Raw genomic sequence first — 22,433 nt, forward strand, 5'->3', positions numbered from 1 at the left:
AGCCGTTCTGTTTTTGGGGAAAAACATCACAGCGCCGCTTTGCTCTGCTGTTTTAATGTAAATTTATTACAGTGTTTATTACTGTGTTATTTTTAATTATTTGTGTAAATATTTAATAGTAATAATATTAGAACCTAATATAAATTATATTTGTATTAAAATATATTTGTTATATTTTTGCCCTTTTTTCTCTCAATTGATATCCATAATCTTACTGTCATTTTAAAATGTATTAATATTTGGTAGTAATAATGATACCACGATTTAATGATATAATTATATTAAAATATTTAGTTATATTTTATAGTATTTTAATTTGGCATATTTATGTAAGAGTCCTCATCTATGATAGGTTTTTTTTAAAAAAAAAAAAAAAAGGGAAATAAATGTTACCATACAAAATGATAAAACTTTATTAAAACATACTTGGCATGCAACATATAAATCATCAATAATAATTGCATTTCAACAACTCAGACAAAATAACAGTGAAAGGTCATTTTTGTAACAAAAAAAATAATATCATAGCATCTATGGCTTGTTCTCCAGTTATATTTTGTTAAAAAACAAAAACGTGGGCATTCAATATAGTGTGATTGTAATTCACAAAAGGTGTAGTGTAACTGTACTAGCTTACCATCGATACATTTTCAAACAATTAACACAGATTTAATAAATATAATTAATTATCAGCTCTGGAATTTGAGATGTTTTGATTGTCAATAGTCAATATCGTTATTAGCATCAATGTGGCATTTCCTTCAAAAAGTGCAAAACCTCATAATCGTATTTTTTTTTACGACAGTCTAGCTGTTGATATTGTATCACAGTGAAAAATTAGAGACGTTTGTGACAAATGATGGCTTTCTGCTCTGTTCTTACGGCTTCATATCATGACTAAATACAGTACTATAAAATATTAAAGCTAACTCAAGTGTTTCATTTTTGGTTTTCTGCATAATCCGAAACATAAATGCACGGCTACATACGAGATGCAACAAAAATAAATGTTTCCCTTGGCTATATATAAAACGATCTGACGCTGACTTGCATTTTCACATGGGTCCCTTTTTGAAAACGGTCAAACTGACCGCGTTGACCAGCATCGGTTTTTGCTCTACTGACGGGGAAATGATGCGCGGACGGCGAGGGGTGATCAGTTTAGGAGCGTTTCTCTCATTTTCCCGGCGATCTTTGCTCGTAGCTCGCAGTGCCTGATCAGGTCTCTGACCTCCAGAGGAAGCGAACCGTTCCACACCGTCAGGACCGAATCCTCCAGCGCTAAACACGGGAAACATCAACGGATTAGAAATATTAATTAGGTAATATCTGATGCAAAGAATTTTACTTCATCTAACTGAATTAATTAGTCGTATATCATTAAAACTCTAAAAAATACAACTATTTGTAACGTTCTTCTCACCTTGCGTTTGGATTCGTTCTTGTAAAACGCGTTGCCGTCTGCCCAGTACCAGAATAACATTCTTTCGGTTGAGCGCGTCTGCGAAAGAATATAAACAAAAATATCGATAATGAAACAGGTACACACAAAAGCCCTTTAAACTGTATGCAAAAATAATATACTTTACAAGAACATAATTGACTGTAAATTAGAGGGTCGGGTAAAGATGAGATTTCATTTGACAAGTGCATTAAGAAACAAAGCCATGGAAGTGAATGTAGGAAATGGGAGGTGTACCCAGCAGCACAGAGCCCATGCAGCGTATGGAGTGGCAGTGAGGGCTGATGGTCCGAAGTAGCTGGCAGCTGGAGACTTCCACCAACAGGATGTGTCCCGCTTTGGTCCCGATCCACAGAGTACCGCTGTGCTGGACCAACAGAGCTTTAACTATCGCCGAAGACCGATCCGTCTGTCTAGACCGGTCTTCATTCCGGACCTTGTGCTTTTTGGTGGGACTTAACCTGTTGCGGACATGTAAATTAAAAGGGTTAGGATTTAGGGTCGACCAACTACTAACATCTATCGCGGATGGTCTGGTCTCAAATGTGAGGATTTAACATTTTGAACCTTTTTGTATTTAGTGCCGACACTTGCGATCAGATAATACGACATGGATTTTAATAAGAGGTGTAAATGATGTTAATGTGTGCCATTTCACCCGAGCAGCTGTGCGCAGTCAATGAGGTTCATCATCCTCTCAGTCTTCTTATCCCAGACCTCCACAGCGTGACCGCCCCTTTTACTTAAATACACATGTTTGTCCACTGCTAAGCGTGATATGCAAGGAATACTGCTGATTCGACCCTGCTGCCTAAGCAAACAAACAAACAGATAAACACACTTAAGAGCTGAAAAACAGCAACGCTCTTGTAACAGACCGTTTAATCAACCACCGAATCCATCTACTTTCTCTGAACCGGATATCGCAAAAACTGAATATCGCATTCCGAGTATGACTTAATGGGAAAAATACCATCAGAAAAGCAGTGGAGGTGCCTCAGGGTTCTGTAATTGGCCCATTGCTATACTTCATTTATATAATCTCACTGGACCCAATCGTAAAGGACATTGATTTTATTATATACGCAGATTGTAATGATTTTAACCCGTCTTTCATACCCGAGCTAATATTGTGGATTCATCAGGTCGGATGACTCAACAATATGAGCATGCATCTCTTCCTGCCTTGCCTGTATTGATTCTTGAACACTAATGTTATTTTGGTGCCACATGACCAACCTCGAGTATGCAAACAACCCCTTTTAAATGTCAAGTATATTTCAGATAAACCCATTAGGACCATGCGCAGTACATCAACTCAAGTATACAGTATGACCGCGTAATCACATTAGACAAACGTTTTTAGCGAATGCTGCTTTTCTGTTGTGACATGTCAAGCGCCCAAAGTCAGTCTGGCACTAGAAAAACCTTACAGGTATGCACAAAGATGAGTTTGAAACAATGAGTTTGAAAGCCAAATGAGATCCAGACTGGGAACTGGGAGCGAATCCTTGAACATGTTTTACAGCTGAACTGTTGAGAGGACCAACATTCGGTTAACAGCCATTGTTTGGTTGAAATGAAGCAATCGGTCAAGAATCTGGGTCTGCACATACTTTTGGAAACGTGCAGTATACACCAGGTTCTTCAATTAACTTAAGGGCTTATTAATATAACGGCAATTTGTTTTAAATGAACAGATACAGTTTTGCAGTGTTAGCTTTACTCACGAGTACAGAAGTTTGGGTTTGGTGTCTATGCTTCTATAGATGTCGTAATCCATTGTGAGCGAGAACACCCTGCTGCCACAGGCGGCCCACAACTCTTTGCGCTCCTGTGTTTGACTGAATGGACCAAGACACATCAGAGGAGTGTTCACATCACCAACCTGCAGTGTTTTCACTGGACCGCCATTCTTCACCTGCGTTCAACATACGTCAAATACGTCAGGCATCGGAGATAATACGGTGGAAACGTATCTCAATTAAAAGACCAGGTAACACTTGCAACACCGATAGTCCACTTTAGACATTCTTAATCGTTAGTATTAATAGACTGTCCACTTAATGTCTTCTAATGCTTTATTTATGGGTCTACAACATACAACATGATTATCAGAAACTTTGCAAGTACATGTCAGCTTTCATGTCATTCTACTAACCCTAAATCTACCCTAACAGTCTACTCTGAGAGTTACGAAGTTACTTATAGTTAGTAGAAAATCTAAAGTGGAATATCAAAATAAAGTGTAACCAACAATAAGTTTATAATGCAATGTCAAATGAAAAAGCTAGTTATACCTCCAGGACCGAATCTTCATAAATGAATAGCGATCCATCCGCTGTCCCGACCAAAAGGTAATTCTTAAAGTGTCTGAAAAATTGGAAACATTATTCTCCTAAACACAGATCATCAAGTAGCCATACCACTTTTCACTCAGAAATGTACGCGCGATCACCTGTGAGTGTGAAAGTATAGGGACGTCACAGAGTCCTTCACACTTTTCAGGCAGTGCAGAACCTCTGCGTTCCCGGTATCCATGATGAGAAGCGAACCTGACTGCGTTCCAGCAACTAACCAGTCACTGCATGACCCTGGAGCTCTGACGATCGCCATGCAGAGGATGGGACTGCTGTCGATCTCCTAAAAGAAGGCGGGAACGCTGTTAACTGGACCACCAAGTCAACAGCAGCAGCGATGAGGTAATTCCTCAAGGACTGTGGAAAACTCATACTTACAGCAACGCGACAGTGTCAAATTCATACCTGGCTCAAGGTTCCCCCCGTCTCCAGGTCCACAGATGTCACACAGCCCAGTTTCTGGCTGGAGCTGCCACCTCCAATCCACACGCAAGTTTTTTTGCCTCCGTTTGCGCCGCCGCTGGCCCCGGAGACAGTAAGACACTCACCGGGCAAACTCATCAATATCAGCTCTCGCATCAGACAAAGCATCTCGGCAGAATTCAGTCGATCGAACACCTAAAACACACGCAGAGAAGGCCGCAGTTCTGTTTACACAGAAGTGACTCTTTCTGAAATGTTAACAGTTAGTTCGGTCTGACCTCAGCAGATGTAGGCCTGTCCTGTGGGTTTCCTCTCAAACATTCCCTCATCAAAGACTCAAACCCTGGCCACGGTGAACAGTCGTAATATTTAACGGGATCTATATTAGTGATAACAAAGAAATTAGTTCATTTTATTAATATATTATTGAAGAATCAATCCAAAAAAAAAAATCAAAAAAATTTTGGGATTTAATATAATATTCTATAATACTAAACATTATACATGCAAAAGTGACAATAATGTGTGTATATATATAAATAATAATAATGTTTTTCTTTCGAAGTTATGATAAATCAGCACAAGTAGCACAAGCAGTTTTTTTAATTATGTTAATAAACAGAAATGTTTATTAGGCAGCAAATCAGCATATTATATGTATAACTCAGCATGTTACCTGGTAGTTTTCCCTGCACAGCCACCTCATCGAACTCACTGGGAAACTTCATCCCATCGGATATCCGCTCGCCGTAGGTCATAAGGTCATACAGCAGCAGACCAAATGAATACACATCCGCTTGGACGTTATAGATGACGTTACCTCGGGCGACCTCCGGCGCTCTAAAACCTGCGTGTGGAAGATTCAATGAATGTAACCCATGAACAAACATCCTCTGTTCAATAACCGTTATGCTAGCGGTACCCGGTGTTCCCTCTGAGCTGCGGACGCCCATGCTGCAGCAGTACTGCGCTATGCCGTAGTCTGTGATTTTAGCGATGACTTCAGCGTCCGTCTTCACGTTGAACAACAGAACGTTGTGCGGCTTCAGATCTCGGTAGATGATCATAGATGAGTGCAAATACCTGCTCGAACACACGGAAAACTTGAATTGAACCCGGAACGTTAGAAGCGTTTGCGTATTTTTGCGGCTAGTCTACCCACCTCAGACCGTCCGCCACATGCAGCGCTATCCTGTGCTGTAGCTTGCGGCTGAGACTGCTATTTTCACGCTCGAAAAGCGAGTCCAGAGACCCACATGGGGCGAGTTCCATCACAAGAATGTGTGGGTTACAACTGGCAGCCAAAAGCCCCACCAAACTGGGGTGACACAGTCTGCCGAGCACTGCCAGTTCCTGGAGACAAATGCACTAATGGTAATTTTGCTCATGCCTTAAGCAAAAAAACTTGCCTGGTTTCTTCTCCTATAGCATGACTCACCTGTCGTACCAGACGATGAACATAAAGTGTAGATGCGTGTTTATTGAAAATCTTCACAGCAACTTCCTCATTCTTGTACACGGCTTTATATACAGAGCCGAAGCCTCCGTCTCCTTTGGAAAAAAACAAAAAAAACATTTATATTTGAATTACTTTGTTGACAGTCACATTAAGCAACATGGTAAGTATCTATTAGTCAAATTCGGATGATAAAATCTTAAAATGGCCATCAATGTGATTATATTTTGGAGCGAGATGATCAGGGTAGCCGATTCCATAAAATGTATTCACGTACTAACCTAACCTATACTCCATAGAGAGCTCCATCTCCAGCTGCTCTGGGTCCAGTATGGTGCTGGAGGGCTGGTCACTCAGGACCAGATCTGGTGATATCTGAGAGATGGGCAGAGTACAGCTGGGGTCCTCTGGGTTCACCAGCAGACCATCTTACGGACAAGCAACCAGTCAGCACTATTTGTATACACAAAGATATCATTGCAGGAGTTGAGCAATGAATACAGACCTTCATTGATGTTGGAGAGCAGATCTTCCAGCAGCATCTTCTGGCAGTTTTGTCCGTCGCTGAAGCTGTACAGAGCCCATTTCTTAAGCAGTGTCTCTCCAGTGCCGCAGACATCAGTGGTGAGGAGGCCCGGGAACCATTCCTCCAGCAGAGAGTCGATGTGATCCACCACCTGCCCAAACAACACGCGACCTACACACAGGACAGGTAATGTTACCAACCCTACCCCGTCAAAAGAACATAATCTTTGACAAAGCATTTTCATCACAATCGCATCAGCTTCAACGCCAGCACAACATTACACTGCCACCATAACAATAATCTGTTAATCACCACAACCATCATCATCACTGACATTACTGCAATCATCACCACCAGCACAATCATCGTACTATCACTGAATAAAATCCATCACTATCACAATAATTATTATAATCATCAGATCAACATCACAGACACTATCGTAATAGTCACCAACATAATTGTCATTACCCTAATATTCAAGTGCATTATTAGTCACATCACTATCGCATCACAACATCATCATAACCACTGCAATCATTATTACTATCACTGAATCACTACCGCCATCACATCACAACAATCATCATAACCACTACAATCATAATCGTCATTACTAGCATTGAATCAAAAGCATCACTGATCATATCACTGTTACTATCACATCATGATATCATCATTACCACCACAATTATCATTAATATCACTGAATCAAATGAGTCACTACTACTGCCATTACATCACAAGTCCATCATCATCACCATCCCAACACACAATGCAATCATTGAATCGAATGCATCATCATTACCAGCACAATAATAATCATAATAATCACATCACCAGCACTATCACTTCCATCATAATAATCATTACTAGCACTGAATCAAATGCATCACTGCATCATACTATCACATCATGACATCATCATAACCACCACAACTATTAATAACATCACTGAATTAAATGCATCATCATCACATCACATCACCAACACTATCACAATCACCAGCATCACAATTATCATTACACAATTGTCAATTGCAAAACTGTACTGTCTAGGAAGGCCTGAATAAGAACACCTCTCTCTTACCTTTGCGAGAGCAGGGGACGGTGATCTTGATAAAGCTAGCAGGGTTCTCTTCTAGAGACAAGGCTTCCACCAGACAGTAAGCTTCAGCAGACCAGCTCAGATAGATGCCCTTCCTCCAGTAGATCCGGTTCGGCCTCAACGCTTTCTCTACAGAGTACACAAACCTTCACAAAACATCTTACGAGATATTCATTCAGGAGTCCTATCACAGCGCGTTCAAGTAATACGTTTATACAAGTTCAGTGTTCAAACTGAACTATTAAAACTATTAAATCACTGATGCTGACTTCTAGTGTTTGTGTTGTGTTACCTTTGCCGTAGAGCAGGAAAGCAGACACTTCTAATAGACGGCTGATCTGTCTGGACCAGTAGCCCATGGGGAAGTACGGCATCTCATAAAGCCGAACAATCACTTCTGAATTCTCACAGTGGGGGAGTTCAATCACAGGCCTTTGATCTGACAGGCTAAGGACATATCAAACATGAAAAACAACCACCATGCGCCACTTTGTATCAATTTAATTAACCAATCACTACCTGCTAGGTATAAGTAACTGGTCATCTCCAAAGGGCAGGGCGATTTGAAACTTTTCCAATAGTTTGAAGTACTGAGTCAGGTGATCTTTGGGGAAACAGCGACTTTTGTAAAGAAACGTTTCCACAGTGGTTCGCTGCACTACTCCTCTAGTGCTGTCCCACTGACCAGTGCTCCTCAGAGTCAACGTCTGTCAATCGACACAACAGATGAGACGTTACTGCTATGGATGCATCACAGGGTGAAGCCAGGTATGTGTGTGTGTGTGTGTTTAACCTGTGAGATGAGGTTACAAAGCCATTGTGGGTCAATGAAGTACAAATCCTTTAGCTGAAGCACTGGATCATCAAAGTGAAGCAGGACACCTGGAGACAAACACAGACAGAAGGTCCTTTACTAGGTTAAAAGCTTAAATCCAACACACAAAGCAACTGAAATAAATAACAAGCAACAAAGAATATTCTCTAGGAGCACGCATTTACCTAAATTACCCAACAACCACAAAATAGAGTAAGAAGACACCGGAAAGGGATTCAGGAGTGAAAGAACGCTCACCAGCCTCGCTTAGGAAGTGGGTGGCGTGGGGCAACTCTCCCTCCTCCAGCTGCAGCTGTGTGTCCTGTACGATCTCCAGCAGTCTGCTGTGTCTGAGCACGGGGAAATCACTGGGTACATGTGACCTCTCCCATAAAACTCTCCTCTCCAACTCCACATAGCAGTCTGGAATCAGCTGCCCTATTACCGGCTGACCCTGGATCTGCGACAAATTAGCACACTTCAGCATACCTTTGAAAAGAATACTTATTACGAAAACATACTTTAAGTGTAAACTATATGTATTCAATGTTTCGTTTTACTTTCCAATCAAATCTGAAAGTAAAGGATTAGCTCATCGTGGCAGTTCAGCTGGCGTCAAAAAACAAAACAAAAGTAATTTTTATTACATTACCGTAACTTTATTACATTACGGTTGAACTGTTGGCAGATGGATCACTGAGACGAGTTCTTTCATACTTCTCATACTCAAGTGATTACGGACAAAATGTTCACTAATGGCGCTTTTTAAAAGTAATCCAATTTGCTGGTTAAAATCAATGATAACACAGAAAATTAATGCCAAGAAAGAGTGCACTTTGTAAATCACCTTGAACCCAACAAGCTCTTTACATATGGCTTTGCGCAACCTGCTGATAGACTCAGAGTCTTCACAGGCGCATAGTATGTGGTTCTCTTTGATCACTGGAAAGCCCGGTTGAGACAGCAGCTCCTCTCGCAGCTTCAGAACACACTCCTGTAGGTGGTGCTCTTCACACACATCTGAATGAGTTCCAACCACAATCACAGGAGACTGCCCGGCTACAGCCTGAGAAAGAACACAGTTTGTTCTTGAATCGTGTTCTTTTAAACCAAACAGTTTGGTCTGCTTTTATAAATGTTAAACACACTTTAATGTTGAAGAGCCAGGGTTTGACGGCGTCTATTTCACTGGGTCCTTTACTCAGGTCATACAGGACTAGATAGAGAGCCCTGGAGCTCATAAAGTGAGGGTGAAATTCACTGCACTCTTCACCACCTGCACAACAACACAGAGAGAGAAACCTGCTGTTTCCTATTGACGTATTTCATGTGTCGCTGGCATCGCGCAGACGCTTACCTGAGAACTCCCAAACATTCAGCAGCATGCTCCTCTTGTCTTTGTTTTTGATGACCCAGTCTCTGACGCTGACGCCAACGCTGCGTTGGTCAGATTGCCACTGAGAGCGTTTGAGTCTCATCAGATGATGAATCAAAGAGCTTTTCCCGCTACATGGGCTGCCGACCACAATGAGTTTCATGCGGTAATACGGGACAGCTTTCTTCAGACGCTGCTGCAAGAACCTGTAAGAACCACTGTGCTCACATTCCGAACCAATATGAAGTCTCGAAATAATCTGCATTTACTGTACAAGCAAATGAGAATAACGTCTAAATGAGACAGCTTTCGACCTTATGATGTCTTTGGTTTTGTTCCCAATGTGTTTGAGGTCCATCTGGAGCTGCAGGCCGTCTAGAGGTAGATCCCATAAATGAATGAGCTTTCCCATCTCATCGGGGAAAGAGCGCAAACCTTCATTCTGACTAACATCTAGAGACGTCAGGTCTTCCAACATACCAATCTGAGGAGGTATCTGAAGCAGAAAAGTGTCAAAAACTAATTTTAACAGGCACAATGACCGAACAAACTGAATCAGAGTGTCATATGAACTGTACCTCGGTCAGTTTGTTGGAGCTTAAATGAAGTTTCTCCAGTCTGGCCCACTTGTGCACCGGACCGCTCAGGTCGAGCGCAGAGATGTGATTATGACTGAACATCAGCTCTCTCAGGTTTACACTGACCCAGAAAGACGGACCCGGCAGATCGCTAATGCTGTTATTTCTCAAGTCCACCGAACGCAAACTATCCAGAAAAACAGAGGTTAAATGGTTTGTGTATTCAAAGGAACAGGTTCAAAACAAGTCAGGCTTTATTGAAAAGTTACTCCACCCCAAAATGACGCTTACTTTGGCAGGTTGATGATTATTTCAGGAACAGTTGTGAAATTGTTCTGTGATAATTTAACAGTGGATATTTTGGAAGGAAGGTGTGACAATGAACCTGTATGAAAACATGAGTGTTAATAAACGAATTCAAAGAATTATCCAGTATAATTTACACAAAACACTGTTTAAGAACTATTTGACATCTGTAATGCGACATGGTCGAAACTGTATATTAAATATTTTGTTCCCTCTTGATTATGTATTTGATTCACCTGTATCTTATTTATTATCTTCATTTGCCTGTGTATTTAAGTTTGAGTCTAGTCTTTGGTTGCTATGTGTGATTAACAGTCTTCCTTCTATGGATTATGTCTGTGTGGATTTATTAAAGACAGTTCACGTCACTCATCTTCTTTGTGCGTTTGTATACAGCATAGCGTGCCAATAATAATAAAACAAAACCATTTCTCTACTAACTAACATAAACCAACAGTCTATGTAGGAACAGCACGTCCTGTCAGCCAAAAAGGACATATTATATAAAGAAGGAATGTTATCTTAATATTTTTGAGAGAGTAAAGAGCCAAAAACTTACTGATTTTGTTAACCGAAGCGATGAAAGTTTCCAACTTGAGACATTCAGTGAGGAAATTATCAGAAATTATTTTAACTTGATTTTTGCTGATGTCTAAAATTTTCAGTTCAGCCAGGCCAAGTGGGAGAGAAAGTTCTGATATCTGATTGCTGAAGAACAAAAAATATTGTCCATTTGTACAAACCTTTTTCAACCCAAAAAAAGGACAAATTGAAAAAAATTGCATTAAACCAATGCTCTAGAAAAACTATTATCCCAGAACCTACCCCTCCAACAAGAGCTCCTCCAGCCTGTCCATGACCTGTCCCAGCTGGAAGGGGAAGATGGTGATCTGGTTAAAAGATAGGTTGAGCTGGCGTAAGGCTGGGCTACGTAAAGTTGGGTCCAGCAGCAGAAGAGGACCAATGCAGTTGCGAGAAATATTGAGTGCGTTTAGTGCAGGCAAACCCAGGAGTTCCACAGGAAGTGACTGCAGTTGGTTTCCTTGAAGATCTAGACGGGTAAGACTTCTTAAATTCTAAGGGAAAAAAAAAAAACGCAATTGAATAAAACTTCAGACAGTCTTCAGATTAAATGATAAAGTATATCAACAGAAAACAACAAATCAAAACACATTAAAGACGTACTTTAATTACCAGCTAGATATTTACTAGATTATACAGCTTATTAGAGTAGTATTTATTTGGCACAAAAACACCATAACCTTAAAAATGAATGCTAGTTGCTAAGTCAGTGTGTTGCATATTCTCTGACTGATTTTGAACAAACTTTTACATTTGAATATTTTTTCAGACAAAATACATCCAAACAAATACACAACACAACAATACACCCTTACATCAAACAAGCCTCATTGAAGGCTACTGAAAAGGCTACTGTTTTTTGAGAAAATTCTTAAAGCATGACAAGGAGGATAGATGCAGGTAAACCGCACAAACTAGGGCCTGCAAGCCTCCATCACCTCTGCTGTAGCTTTGTTCTTGGAACAATAAGGAGGCCAGTACTGCAAGATATTAAGGATCTAGTAGGGTTGTAATTGGAACAGGCTTCTGTGAGGTAAGATGGGGCCATTTAAAACCTTAAAGATGATTGGTAGCCAGTTTTAAGAGATTAAAATGGGGGAACCTTCATTTGCTAAAAACAAAGACTTCGCAAATAAATTTAAGCAAATAGAAAAAGCTTAACCACAGCATTAACTTGCTTCTAGAACGTCAGGCTTGAATCAAACGCAACACCAAGGTTCTTCGCACAAAGTAGTGTATTTTGAACAAAGTTGAATGCATGATCGTCACAAGGTTTTAAACTAAATTTAATCATTTCTGTTTTGTTATCGTTTAACGGCAAAAAAGTTTTGATTGGGCCAGGTTTGTAGTTCGGTTAAACTACCCCATATTTTTATGCTGTAATGGGAAATATAATTTGTACCATCTGCACAGAGGTAGAATGGCACTCAAAAATGGCACCTATTGGTAGCATATGTGATCAAAATAAAATCGGAGAGAGAATTGATCCTTGTGGTACTCCGCATGAAAGAGGATGCAGAGAAGAAGCATGCTGACCAATGGAAATGCGAAAGCTTCTATTCGATAAGAAAGAACAAAACTGTACCGCGTAAACCTGCACGATTTTCCAACCTAGAGAGCAAAACCTCACAATCCATCATATCAAAAGCAGAACATGAATCTAAAAGCACCAAAGCCACAACAATTCCTATGTCAGTTTCTAGTAAAAGTTTTAATAGAGCCGTTTCTGTGCTGTGCTGTGATCTCAAGCCAGATTGGAAATTTTCAAAAATATTATTTCGATTCAAGCGACCCTATACGTGTCTGCAAAAACCAAAGTATATTTGATCCTAAAAGTGTACATCTTTTACACAAGGGAACTTAGCTTTATTGCATTTCGTATGATTCTGTTAATACTACTAGAACTTATAATATCTAAAATGTGCAATCCAAATATTTCTGTGGCTTTCGAAAGCTGTATCACGTATCACAAAATGTATCTACACACCTGACAGAGAACACTGGGAAACTCTGGTAGATTGTTGCTGCTCAAATCGAGCCTTAGAAGGCTTTCAATCTGCTGTTTGAGAGCGCTCCCGCCCATCAAACAGGAAAGATCGCCCAGCTCATTCCCTGATAGGTCGAGCAGACGGATGGGTTCTTTGTCCGCGGCCAGAGTAAGAGCAGCAGGACTTGAGCTTTCAATAAAACCCTGCCCTGCACATTAAAAACAAAAAAGACAGATGTAACAAGTGAACTTTTTAGGACTAACTACCAAAGCTCTTAATGTGTACCTCTAGCGTTGTGAGAGTTAAAGCGCTTATGCAGAGGGACGTTTGGATCGGTCTCATCGTGACATCCCTCTGAATTGCCACGTCTACGCCGACTGTGATGTCTCCAAGCAGGCTTCCTGCCCACTTCTGGGGAATCATTGAAAAGCAACGATCCATGGGAAGGCTCATCACTCCCTAACAATGAGACACATGCATTCTTTCAGACAGAGAATAATACCATGCAGATTGCTTAAATTGACTTGATCGCGGTTGCATTTATATCTACGTTGACTAATTCAATAATTAACACCAGCATCCAAAAGATCACTACGTCCGCAAAATCGTCTTACCATCGCTCTCAATTTCATCAAACATATGGACCAAGCTTTCATCAAAGGAAATGTGCGAGTCATCGCTTTCCTCATCGGTGAAATATTCTGATGTGCTGGCGTTACTCCGTAATCTATCAGCTCCCACAAATCCTTTGTTTCTTTGGAGCGACAAGATCTGTCTGGCCAATCGTTGACCTTTACCTTAAAAGACACAAGAAAAAGATTTACTTATTTATGTTATTTATGTCATATGTTTTACTGTAAACCAACTTGGCAAATGTGTATTTAATGTATTTAATAAATATTTAATGTGCGTATGCATTTCTTGGCACGCTTTTAAGAAATGTGCTTTGTAAATGTCAAATTAAAGGTTTAATTCTAAAGTGAATTTTAATATTTGTTGAACGTTGTATTGAACTACATGTACGTAACTCAGATTTTACCTTCAGTGTGTTATTTGATACTAAATTTGCAGATTTAGTTTTTTTATTTAATAAACTGCGACACGTGAAATGTGTAATCAAAAATATATATTTAAATACACAACATGCAAGAACGTTTTTCTAAGAAAACGGAATAATGGAATTACATATAAAATGTACTTAAGTCCAACTTAAGCAGTCGGAAAACAATACGAAGTTCAGCTATATAGAATTTAACTGAAAATGTAACATTCTAATTTGCATAAATATGCAATTAAGCATTCAAAAATATTACACTCAGCTAATAATGTAATTTATATTATTTTCATAGCAAACGCCGTTTTTAAAAGCATTCTATACTTTGCTAATTATGACATTTTTTCCTGATATTCTAAACTGTTTTTTTTATCGTTCTTGAAACTTATTTAGGCAATCTCTACTGAAGAAATTTCGTGAAATCGTTATAAAGAGAACAAATCCAGACTAAAGTAAAACTGGTCATGGCTCCAGAACGTGGCGACCAGACTCACTGTTCTTCTTGTCGATTGGAGTCTGAGTTTTGCGCTCCGAGAGCAGAGTGCTGAGCCAAGAAGCCTTCATTTTTCCGAGGCGGAAGCTCCCGAGGCACAAGGCATTGTTGGTGTGGTCCAGCCCCAAACGGCTGAGGAGGAGGGTGACCGCGGGGTCGTCACCCCTCCTGACGCACACGCTCAGTGCTCCCCGTAACTGCTGCTCATGAACACCAGCAGAAACCAGCAGCTCCAGCAAAGCCAGGGGAGCCCCCCGATCGCAAACCTGCACAGACGCAACACTATTAGAGATACAATTACAACCATGTAGCCGTCAGGCACAGTATCAGGAATTAAGTGTCATAGATCGCACCTGATATATGAGTGAATCGCTCTTTGTCTTCTTGTTGACGTCGGCGCCCAGCTGGACGAGACATTCTGCCACGTCCACGTCACCGTCCTCACACGCTCTCTCCAGCAGCGCGTACACGATCTCACCGTCCGCCACCATCTTAGACAGGCACAGGCAACTCACCGCCTGCAACTGAAGCCAAACGAGCAGGACTTATTAGGAATATCTCGCATATTTGACCGAACTTTCGGTTTTATTTCCTTACTGGATATCTGCGTTGGTCTGCCATCATCCCCCGCAGGATCTGGAAGATGTCTTTCTCGAAGGCTTCTCTCTGCAGCCATGCAGCGGCACTCGAGCAGGTGTCCAACAACTTCCACACCACCTGGAAACCCTAATGATCCAAACACACACTGTTAGGAGCAAAACATCAAAGACGTACACCCTTTTGGTCATAAACTGTAGCGAGCTACCTTTAGAAGCATGGCTGCGTCCTCTTTGTGTTGCCGTACTGAGCTCACCAAAACTGATGCAAGTACAGGCACCATCATACGAGAGAGCTTCTTCTTAGAGACGAGGTGAAACAGAAGACTAAGACCCCAGAAGTGAACATCTACAAAGTGATGACTTGCAGTTAATATACAGTGCACAAATGATCGAAGCGATTAATGCCAAAATTGTAATTTTGGGGAGGAGCGACTCTTTAAACATCATGACACAACATGTGAGACAAGGGCACAACGGTCAAACATGTCTGTTTACCTCATGTTTACATAGAAATCAATGGAAAAGTAGCATATTGGGACGCAAAAATGCGTTCCGCGTAAATGCCTGAACAGTGGTTGGTTTTTGTCCAGAACAAGAAGCAATGTAGACCAGACTTTACGCTGCCACGGATTAGAAGCGGAGGCTGGAGAGCTTCAGTCACGGTGAGGTAAGCGGACTCACCTCGCTCCTGTGGAAACATCTGCAGCGTATGAAGAACCGTATCTATCGCCCCCTGTTGGCACATGAGGTCAACCGCTCCAGAGCTGTCAGCTAGTGCCGAGAGCACACCAAGTCCACACTCTTGAATCTCCTCACTACTGATAAACTAAACACACACATCAAACGAAACACTCACAGCACATTTACAGAACACTCAATGTAAATGAAAACCACCGGATTAAAGTCCAGTTCTTTCCTACAAGGAATATTACAGGCGCAAGGTCAAGTTGAAGACTGTAGACAGCATTTCAGGCAAAACGTTGACTAACCCTGAAAATTATCTTTAAATTATGACTTTGTTTATTTATTTATGCAAAAATTCTGTTTACAGTAATGTATATTCTTGCGTTAAAAAAATTGTTCACCTCCAAGCAATAACATTTTTTTCAAAAATCATACTTTTCATCATGTTATCACGTCTTTATTGTGATTGAGATGAATTGCGATTGGTTTTGTTCATCAACAGAATTTAAGACATTTATTAATTTTCTGTCCCCACAGAAGTTTAAACGAATGTGTATTAAAATGCATGATTTCAGTGCGATAGGCATGATGAAACTTCACAAAGACTCCTATTACATATTGGCCACAGAACTATTTTAGCTTATTTGAATCAAAGCATTTACCCTATTAAGTGCCTCTAGATAGACAGCATGAGCTCCCTCAAGTACGCACTGGTTCTTCAGCACCCGCAGGGACACGTCCACTGTGTCAGGATCCGCCACTGAGGTGCCATGTTCTCTTAAACTCCTGTCTGCACACACAAGGAGACAACACGGGCACCCCCCAAAACAAGTTTCCGTCATCATTTTGTCTCGAATTTGGAACAATATCACAGTGAGCCGTTTAACAAAAGCAGACAGGCTTTATACCTGGGCTCAGAAGAACTAAACTGGCTCTAAGACCCTCCAGCTGAACTTCAGGGATGAAGTTATGAGTCTTCAGAGCGGCCAGGATCTGACCGAGGATCAGGGTCGCATCATCTAGATTAGCCCACCTGGAGTGAAATCAAACTGTGAGTTTTCATCTCTTGTACATCACATAACTTATCAGCTGTGGGAGATGCGTGGGCTTACGCTCCCCGGAAGATTGTGTGAAGCAGTTTGCAGGCACTTTCACACACAGCGCTGGAGCTCTCGTGTTTCCGCATCAGATGCACGATGTTGACATGAATGCCATGTGACAGAAGCAGAGCCCTCATCCTACCTGAAGTACAACAACACACAAACAGATTGTTTTGTGAGGCGCTCCAGCGACATCAGCAAACCTTCTTGATTATTACACCGGAATGAAATTTTAGATCCTAGGCTATAAAAATCGCAACTTTTCATTTTCAGCCGGTCTTAACATGCAATACAACTACAAAAGAGTCAGGTTTTAAATAGGAAAACTATCAAAACTCTTTGTTCATTTTTGAACGCGATGCTACTGGTCTAATTTGATTCAATGATCTATGCTAAGCTACGCTAAAAGTGCAATCGCCAGACCCCGAAGTCGGCTGAATATATTGCAAAACGCTAAAACTCATGAGAATGAGCCTCTTTCCAAAAAAAGCGAAGTGTTCCTTTAAGACACTTTAAGCCATTTTGCTTCTCATGCAACACAAGCATACTAATAAAACATTTTTTGCAAACTTCTTTGACATTTCAAACACAGTCTCTCTCACAGAATCTACGATTCGCTTACTGTGGTGCTGTATTAGCGTACGTAGTGTACAGGAAGCGGCTCGGAAAACCTCCACACTGGACGAATGCAAAAGCATGGCGGCCATAATGAGAGAATGAAGAGGAGGCCTGTGGGACAGAAACAAACCAAATCTCAACCCGAGCTCATTAACATACGACGGGCTACATTTTAATGTCTTTGGGCAATCGGTGGGCTGCTTAATTCAATAATACTGCTCTCGATCGCTATGAACGTTTTTGGACAAAATATATTAACACAGCACAGAATAAGAAAGGAATTCTAACCTTCCTTCCAGTTCCACGTGGTTAAATGAGTGGTAATGAAGCAGCAAGCTGTTTAAAGCCCAACATGCAGCTTCCTGATTGGACGGCGGGAGAGAAAGTTACATATTCACTATAGTAAAAGCCAAAGAACGCGATGATAAGATCTTTTCTGTCGTGTGTCACCTGCACTGCAGCATTGTCAGCATGTCTCTCTAAAGCGGTATAACAGGCCTCTCTCCACACAAGCATCTCCTCTCCTTGAGCTTTCTCTCTCCGTTTCGCCTCTTCCTTCTCATTCCCGTCTTCGTCAAGACATTCATTCCGTGCAATGCACTCCGCTGAGAACAAAAGTATTAGCACCCGAAAAACAAAACATCCAACAAAACAAAATATTGCGCAGCCACAAATCAGAAATGTAAAATTGTTTATTTATAATACCAACGGAAAATATATACAATAAATTTAAAAAAAAACCCTTATCCTCATCAAGGCTGTATTTAATTGATGACAAAAATGTTTTGAATAATATCACTTTTTTTATATACACTTCATTTATTTAAATATTAAAATTGTGTTACCTTCAATAGGATGTTTGATTAATAGAAAAAACAACAGCATTCATTTTAAAGAGATTTTTTGTTACATTATAAATGTCTTTACTGGGACTTTTGATCAATTTAATGCATTGTTACTAAATAAAAATATTATTTTCAATCATTTCTGAAGTGTCTTGTGACACCAGGTATATTTAAAAAATTTTATTTCACAAAAATGACAAATAACAATCATAAAACATGCACACGTTGATCCACCTTAAATATAGGCTCTAAGGGATCCAGAGGAGAGCCGGGTTCTCGACGTATACTGTGTATGTTGTTAATTTTTGTGCCCATACTGACTCACCGAGTGCGCTCAGGAAGGACAGGGCGGTGGTCTGCACCTTGGCATTTTCAGGATAAGACACACACGCTTTCACCGCCGCCTTATGGACACCATTAAGTACCAGTATGTTATAGTAACTCTCTGTTAAATGACAAACAGACATAACATAACTCAAAAATAAACCACTTTCTAAACGTCATTTCATCACGACCTTTGACCTGGGCTCACCGGATGTGAACTTCTGTAACAAACAGCATCCGGTCTCCTGTACGGCCTCCGAGTCGAGCCACGTGTCCATAGCCTGACACAGCAGACTGTAGCATTTAACGGGTTTGGACATCAGAATCTCGATATTGCTGGCTAGACTCGAGAAAGAGAAGTTTATTTAATACTGTTTGTAATAATATAATGCTATAATGCTGAATTTAGTTTGTAGTAGGTGTGCTATACCCGGAGAAGCCAGTGGTATGAGGACTTTTAGAGCTTGCAGTACCACATTCTCACTGTCCATGAACCGCCTGAGCGCCTCCAAAACCACCTCATGGTCCTTTTCCTCAATGAACTCCAACAGATGAGCATCAGAAACTGACAACCAAGCAGATTAATTACTGAACACAAGAGGGGTTTGCTAAGGAAAGCTTTACTATTACTAGCAAATGACCCTCCTCCATCCCCAGCTCCTCCTTTCGCACAGTCAGGAACTGTCTCTTTAATATTCTTTGCTAAATCAGACTCCCATATCTTGAATTGCGTTCACTGATATCTGCTTGTTCTGTTAACCCTAGGGGGGTTATTAATGCTGCTCTTCCTGCTCATAAATACATACATACATATATAAAACAAATCACTGTTACCCGTTTGTAGCAGCAGTTGTAAAGCAGCACATCCCTGTAGCTGAACCTCTTCTTTGTCATTAAATGACCGCATGGCCTCCAGAACCACAGAAAACACGTCCACATCCTCCTCATCTAAAACCTGTATCACAATCTCATCTGACCCACAAGAACAAAAATGCATGTATGAGATGTTTTCTCAGTATCCATATTGCTATAATCCACCGTCTTAAAGAAAAATGAAAATTACCCCTTTTTTTTAATCACTCTTAAGCCATCCTAGGTGTATGAGACTTTCTTCTGTCAGATGAACACAGTGAGCGTTTTTATTCTGGTTCTTCCAAGCTTGGCAATTCTCGTGGATAGTGGCCATTATTTTGAAACTCCATAAATCAATGCAAGTAACGCAATGTAAAACTAACCTACATGCCTTCGGGGGGTTATCACGTGCCCTCTGAAGCAGATCGATGGGTTTTACGTCACAGTAGGATACTTGCGGATAGGTCTAGCTTCAAAATAATGGCCGCTATCCACCGGCATTACCAAGCTTGGAAGAGGATGCTTTTTTAAAAAAAACTCTTTTAAAAAATTATGTTCGTCTGAAAGAAGTAAGTCGCGTTCACCTAGAATGACTTCGGGGTGAGTAAAGTATGGGGTGATTTTCATTTTTGAGTAAACCATTACTATTCCTATCTTAATTGGTTACGCCATTTGCAGTGCTTATCGCACAGTATTGTTTATTTTATAGCTGGTTTGGTTAAAATGTTTAGCTCAAACTTTTTTTAAATCCCTACAGAGATTAAATGAATTGAAAAAACAATCGGTGCATATGAACATTATTTAAAAGAGAGTCTTACCTGACTTCAGTAGAAGAGCCAGAGCTCTCAGTCCAACCATCATCATCTTGCAGTCTTTCTGATACGCTGAAAGCAACTTAAGAATCTGCCTGTTAACAAACGTGCAAACACTTGCATAAACCCGCAGAACATGGACAGCAGCAATATATTTACTGTATGAATCAGTATGAATCAGGTTTTTCATTATTATTATTTAAAAAATGACTGCTACTGCGGCGATGCAAAAATATTCAGAAAAAAAGTATTGTTTTGACCTCTTCTGTATCTTCTATTGTACGAGCTTATCAGTTCCATACAGCGTACTGGTGCCCTGTTCAAATTATTTCTACGAAACCATCTGCAGTGCTAAACACAGCTAAATTTAGTTGCAGATGAAAGATATTTTTCTTAAATCTTCCCTCTAAGACTTCGAGCTCCCGTCAAACTCAGATCCACCTTTCGCTTTCGCCTTTCTGCTTGTGTTGTGTTGTGCCTGCATCTCTAATATTGGCATTTCACTTTATGCAATTTTAACAATAGCATTATTTATATACAATATATATAAGAATAAAACAAACCTGCCGTAAATACTGTGCAGCTAAGTAGCATGTGCCTATGTGTATGTGGATACTTTGCATAAATTTGTTTACCTATTTGTTTACCTATTTGTTTCTGTTCATATGTGCCAGCCTAGAATTCCTTATATATAGTATCTATTCCACCCATAGATTTATATATATATATATAAATATATATATAGGAGCCTACACAAGCTCATAGAAATAGCTCAGACTTACTTGTGCACCTCCGTAAACTCATATTCATGTGGGTTGGCCAGACTATCCAGAGTGTTGGGACAGATCTCCATTAGACGACACAGCAGAGACCAGCCAACCTGTGATTAAAACAGTACTGAACTCTTTACAAAAACCTTCGACTGAATCCAAATCACTTTCCTTAGTTAAAAGCACACACATGCATGCATATTATATATATATATATATATATATATATATATATATATATATATATATATATATATATACACACACACACACACACACAACACATAAATTAAAAAAATGTTATTTTTATATATTAAATACATCTGTATATATACGAATATAAAAATATAAACTGAAATATTGTCAAAATATATACTGTATGTGTAAATATATATATAAGGCATATTATGTAGACAAAAACTTCTAATTTGGATGCGATCAATATTTGACAGCACCCATTTTAAAATTTAAATAACTTTTTTATGATGATTTAAAAAAACAACAACAACAACAAAAAAAAACGAGGTCACTTAAATTTGTGGTGAGCCAAGAAAAGGTACATTTATGGCACTGTTATGAAAACAATTATCTTAAGGTGTGTTCCCAAGCATAAATGGGATCATCAGTAAAAAACTAAACAAAAAAACATAATAAAATGAACTGCGCACATGATCCATATTCATTTGGAAAAGAGCAGCTTGAACATTCTACTAAATATCTCCTTTCCCGTCCCACGGTACGAAGAAAAAAAGTCATGCGGTTGTCGCGAAATGACACGAGTGGTATTCAGTCGAATTAAAATTCATTTTGGATGAGCTATTAGTACTGAGCATTTGCCAGGAAATGTGTGCAGGCAAAACATGCCCGGCTACCTGCTGAACTTTGCTGTTGAAATGCGATGACAGCACCAGCATCAGGGGCACATGGACGTTCTGCTCGGAAAACAGCTCAGCTGCAGGACAAAAGAAGAACGCAAAGCTATAAATATCCTTAGCAGATGTCCCGCTGGGAAAGGAGCACAGAGGGGGTCCGTTCTGAACGTTTGCATGGCCGTCTATGATATTCAAACATGCGTCAGAAACGTTAAATAAGCACAAGCTACGCTCTTTTAGTGGTCATAACTCACCACAGTGGTCCGTGTGGGACAGGAACAGGAGGTCCTGTATGATCTGGACCATGGTGCCCAACTGCTTCCCCTCCTGAAGATTCAACCTCACCAGCAGCTTCTTCAGCCTGATCCCAAGCTCCTCTCTATCAGCCATGACCTTCTCTATCCGACATCAAACAGAGGTTCAAACCACCTT

At 40.2% G+C, this 22,433-nt stretch overlaps 1 protein-coding gene across 2 annotated transcripts; it reads right to left on the minus strand.

Moving 5' to 3' along the window:
• Positions 1–397: 397 nt before the first annotated feature.
• Positions 398–22,397, minus strand: lrrk2 (leucine-rich repeat kinase 2). Of its 2 annotated transcripts, XM_043228054.1 has the most exons (50): positions 22,256–22,397; positions 22,002–22,081; positions 21,142–21,239; positions 20,366–20,454; positions 19,530–19,667; positions 19,126–19,260; positions 18,904–19,035; positions 18,697–18,816; positions 17,977–18,131; positions 17,815–17,888; positions 17,531–17,637; positions 16,921–17,050; positions 16,717–16,841; positions 16,471–16,598; positions 15,806–15,950; positions 15,331–15,470; positions 15,123–15,251; positions 14,879–15,049; positions 14,527–14,791; positions 13,593–13,775; positions 13,264–13,437; positions 12,978–13,186; positions 11,234–11,484; positions 10,968–11,116; positions 10,394–10,487; positions 10,103–10,289; positions 9,839–10,020; positions 9,507–9,730; positions 9,298–9,425; positions 8,997–9,215; positions 8,408–8,609; positions 8,129–8,217; positions 7,855–8,042; positions 7,628–7,782; positions 7,318–7,464; positions 6,207–6,398; positions 5,983–6,129; positions 5,684–5,796; positions 5,408–5,598; positions 5,168–5,328; positions 4,922–5,092; positions 4,524–4,624; positions 4,228–4,440; positions 3,921–4,105; positions 3,763–3,835; positions 3,193–3,383; positions 2,121–2,273; positions 1,700–1,923; positions 1,424–1,501; positions 398–1,281 (listed from the first exon to the last, which is right to left on the minus strand). In XM_043228054.1, the coding sequence occupies exons 1-50, from the start codon at positions 22,389–22,391 to the stop codon at positions 1,157–1,159; spliced, it is 7,596 nt and encodes a 2,531-aa protein (XP_043083989.1). In that variant the 5' UTR covers positions 22,392–22,397; the 3' UTR covers positions 398–1,156. The 2 variants fall into 2 exon arrangements, with proteins under 2 accessions (XP_043083989.1, XP_043083988.1); XM_043228053.1 differs by having other exon boundaries at positions 4,922–5,328.
• Between the last annotated feature and the right edge of the window lie 36 nt (positions 22,398–22,433).

This window comes from Puntigrus tetrazona, chromosome 25 (assembly GCF_018831695.1).
Source record: "Puntigrus tetrazona isolate hp1 chromosome 25, ASM1883169v1, whole genome shotgun sequence".
In the NCBI taxonomy this organism is placed as follows: Eukaryota; Metazoa; Chordata; class Actinopteri; order Cypriniformes; family Cyprinidae; genus Puntigrus; species Puntigrus tetrazona.

Excerpts from the sequence above, each read along its gene's own strand:
- lrrk2 (XM_043228053.1), bottom strand. The coding sequence starts at position 22,391 with ATGGCTGATAGAGAGGAGCTTGGGATCAGGCTGAAGAAGCTGCTGGTG. Across the intron at positions 19,261-19,529 it reads ACAACTGCTGCTACAAACGG|TTTCTGATGCTCATCTGTTG; the intron begins GTAACAGTGATT and ends CTTGGTTGTCAG. Across the intron at positions 3,384-3,762 it reads ATGAAGATTCGGTCCTGGAG|GTGAAGAATGGCGGTCCAGT; the intron begins GTATAACTAGCT and ends TGTTGAACGCAG.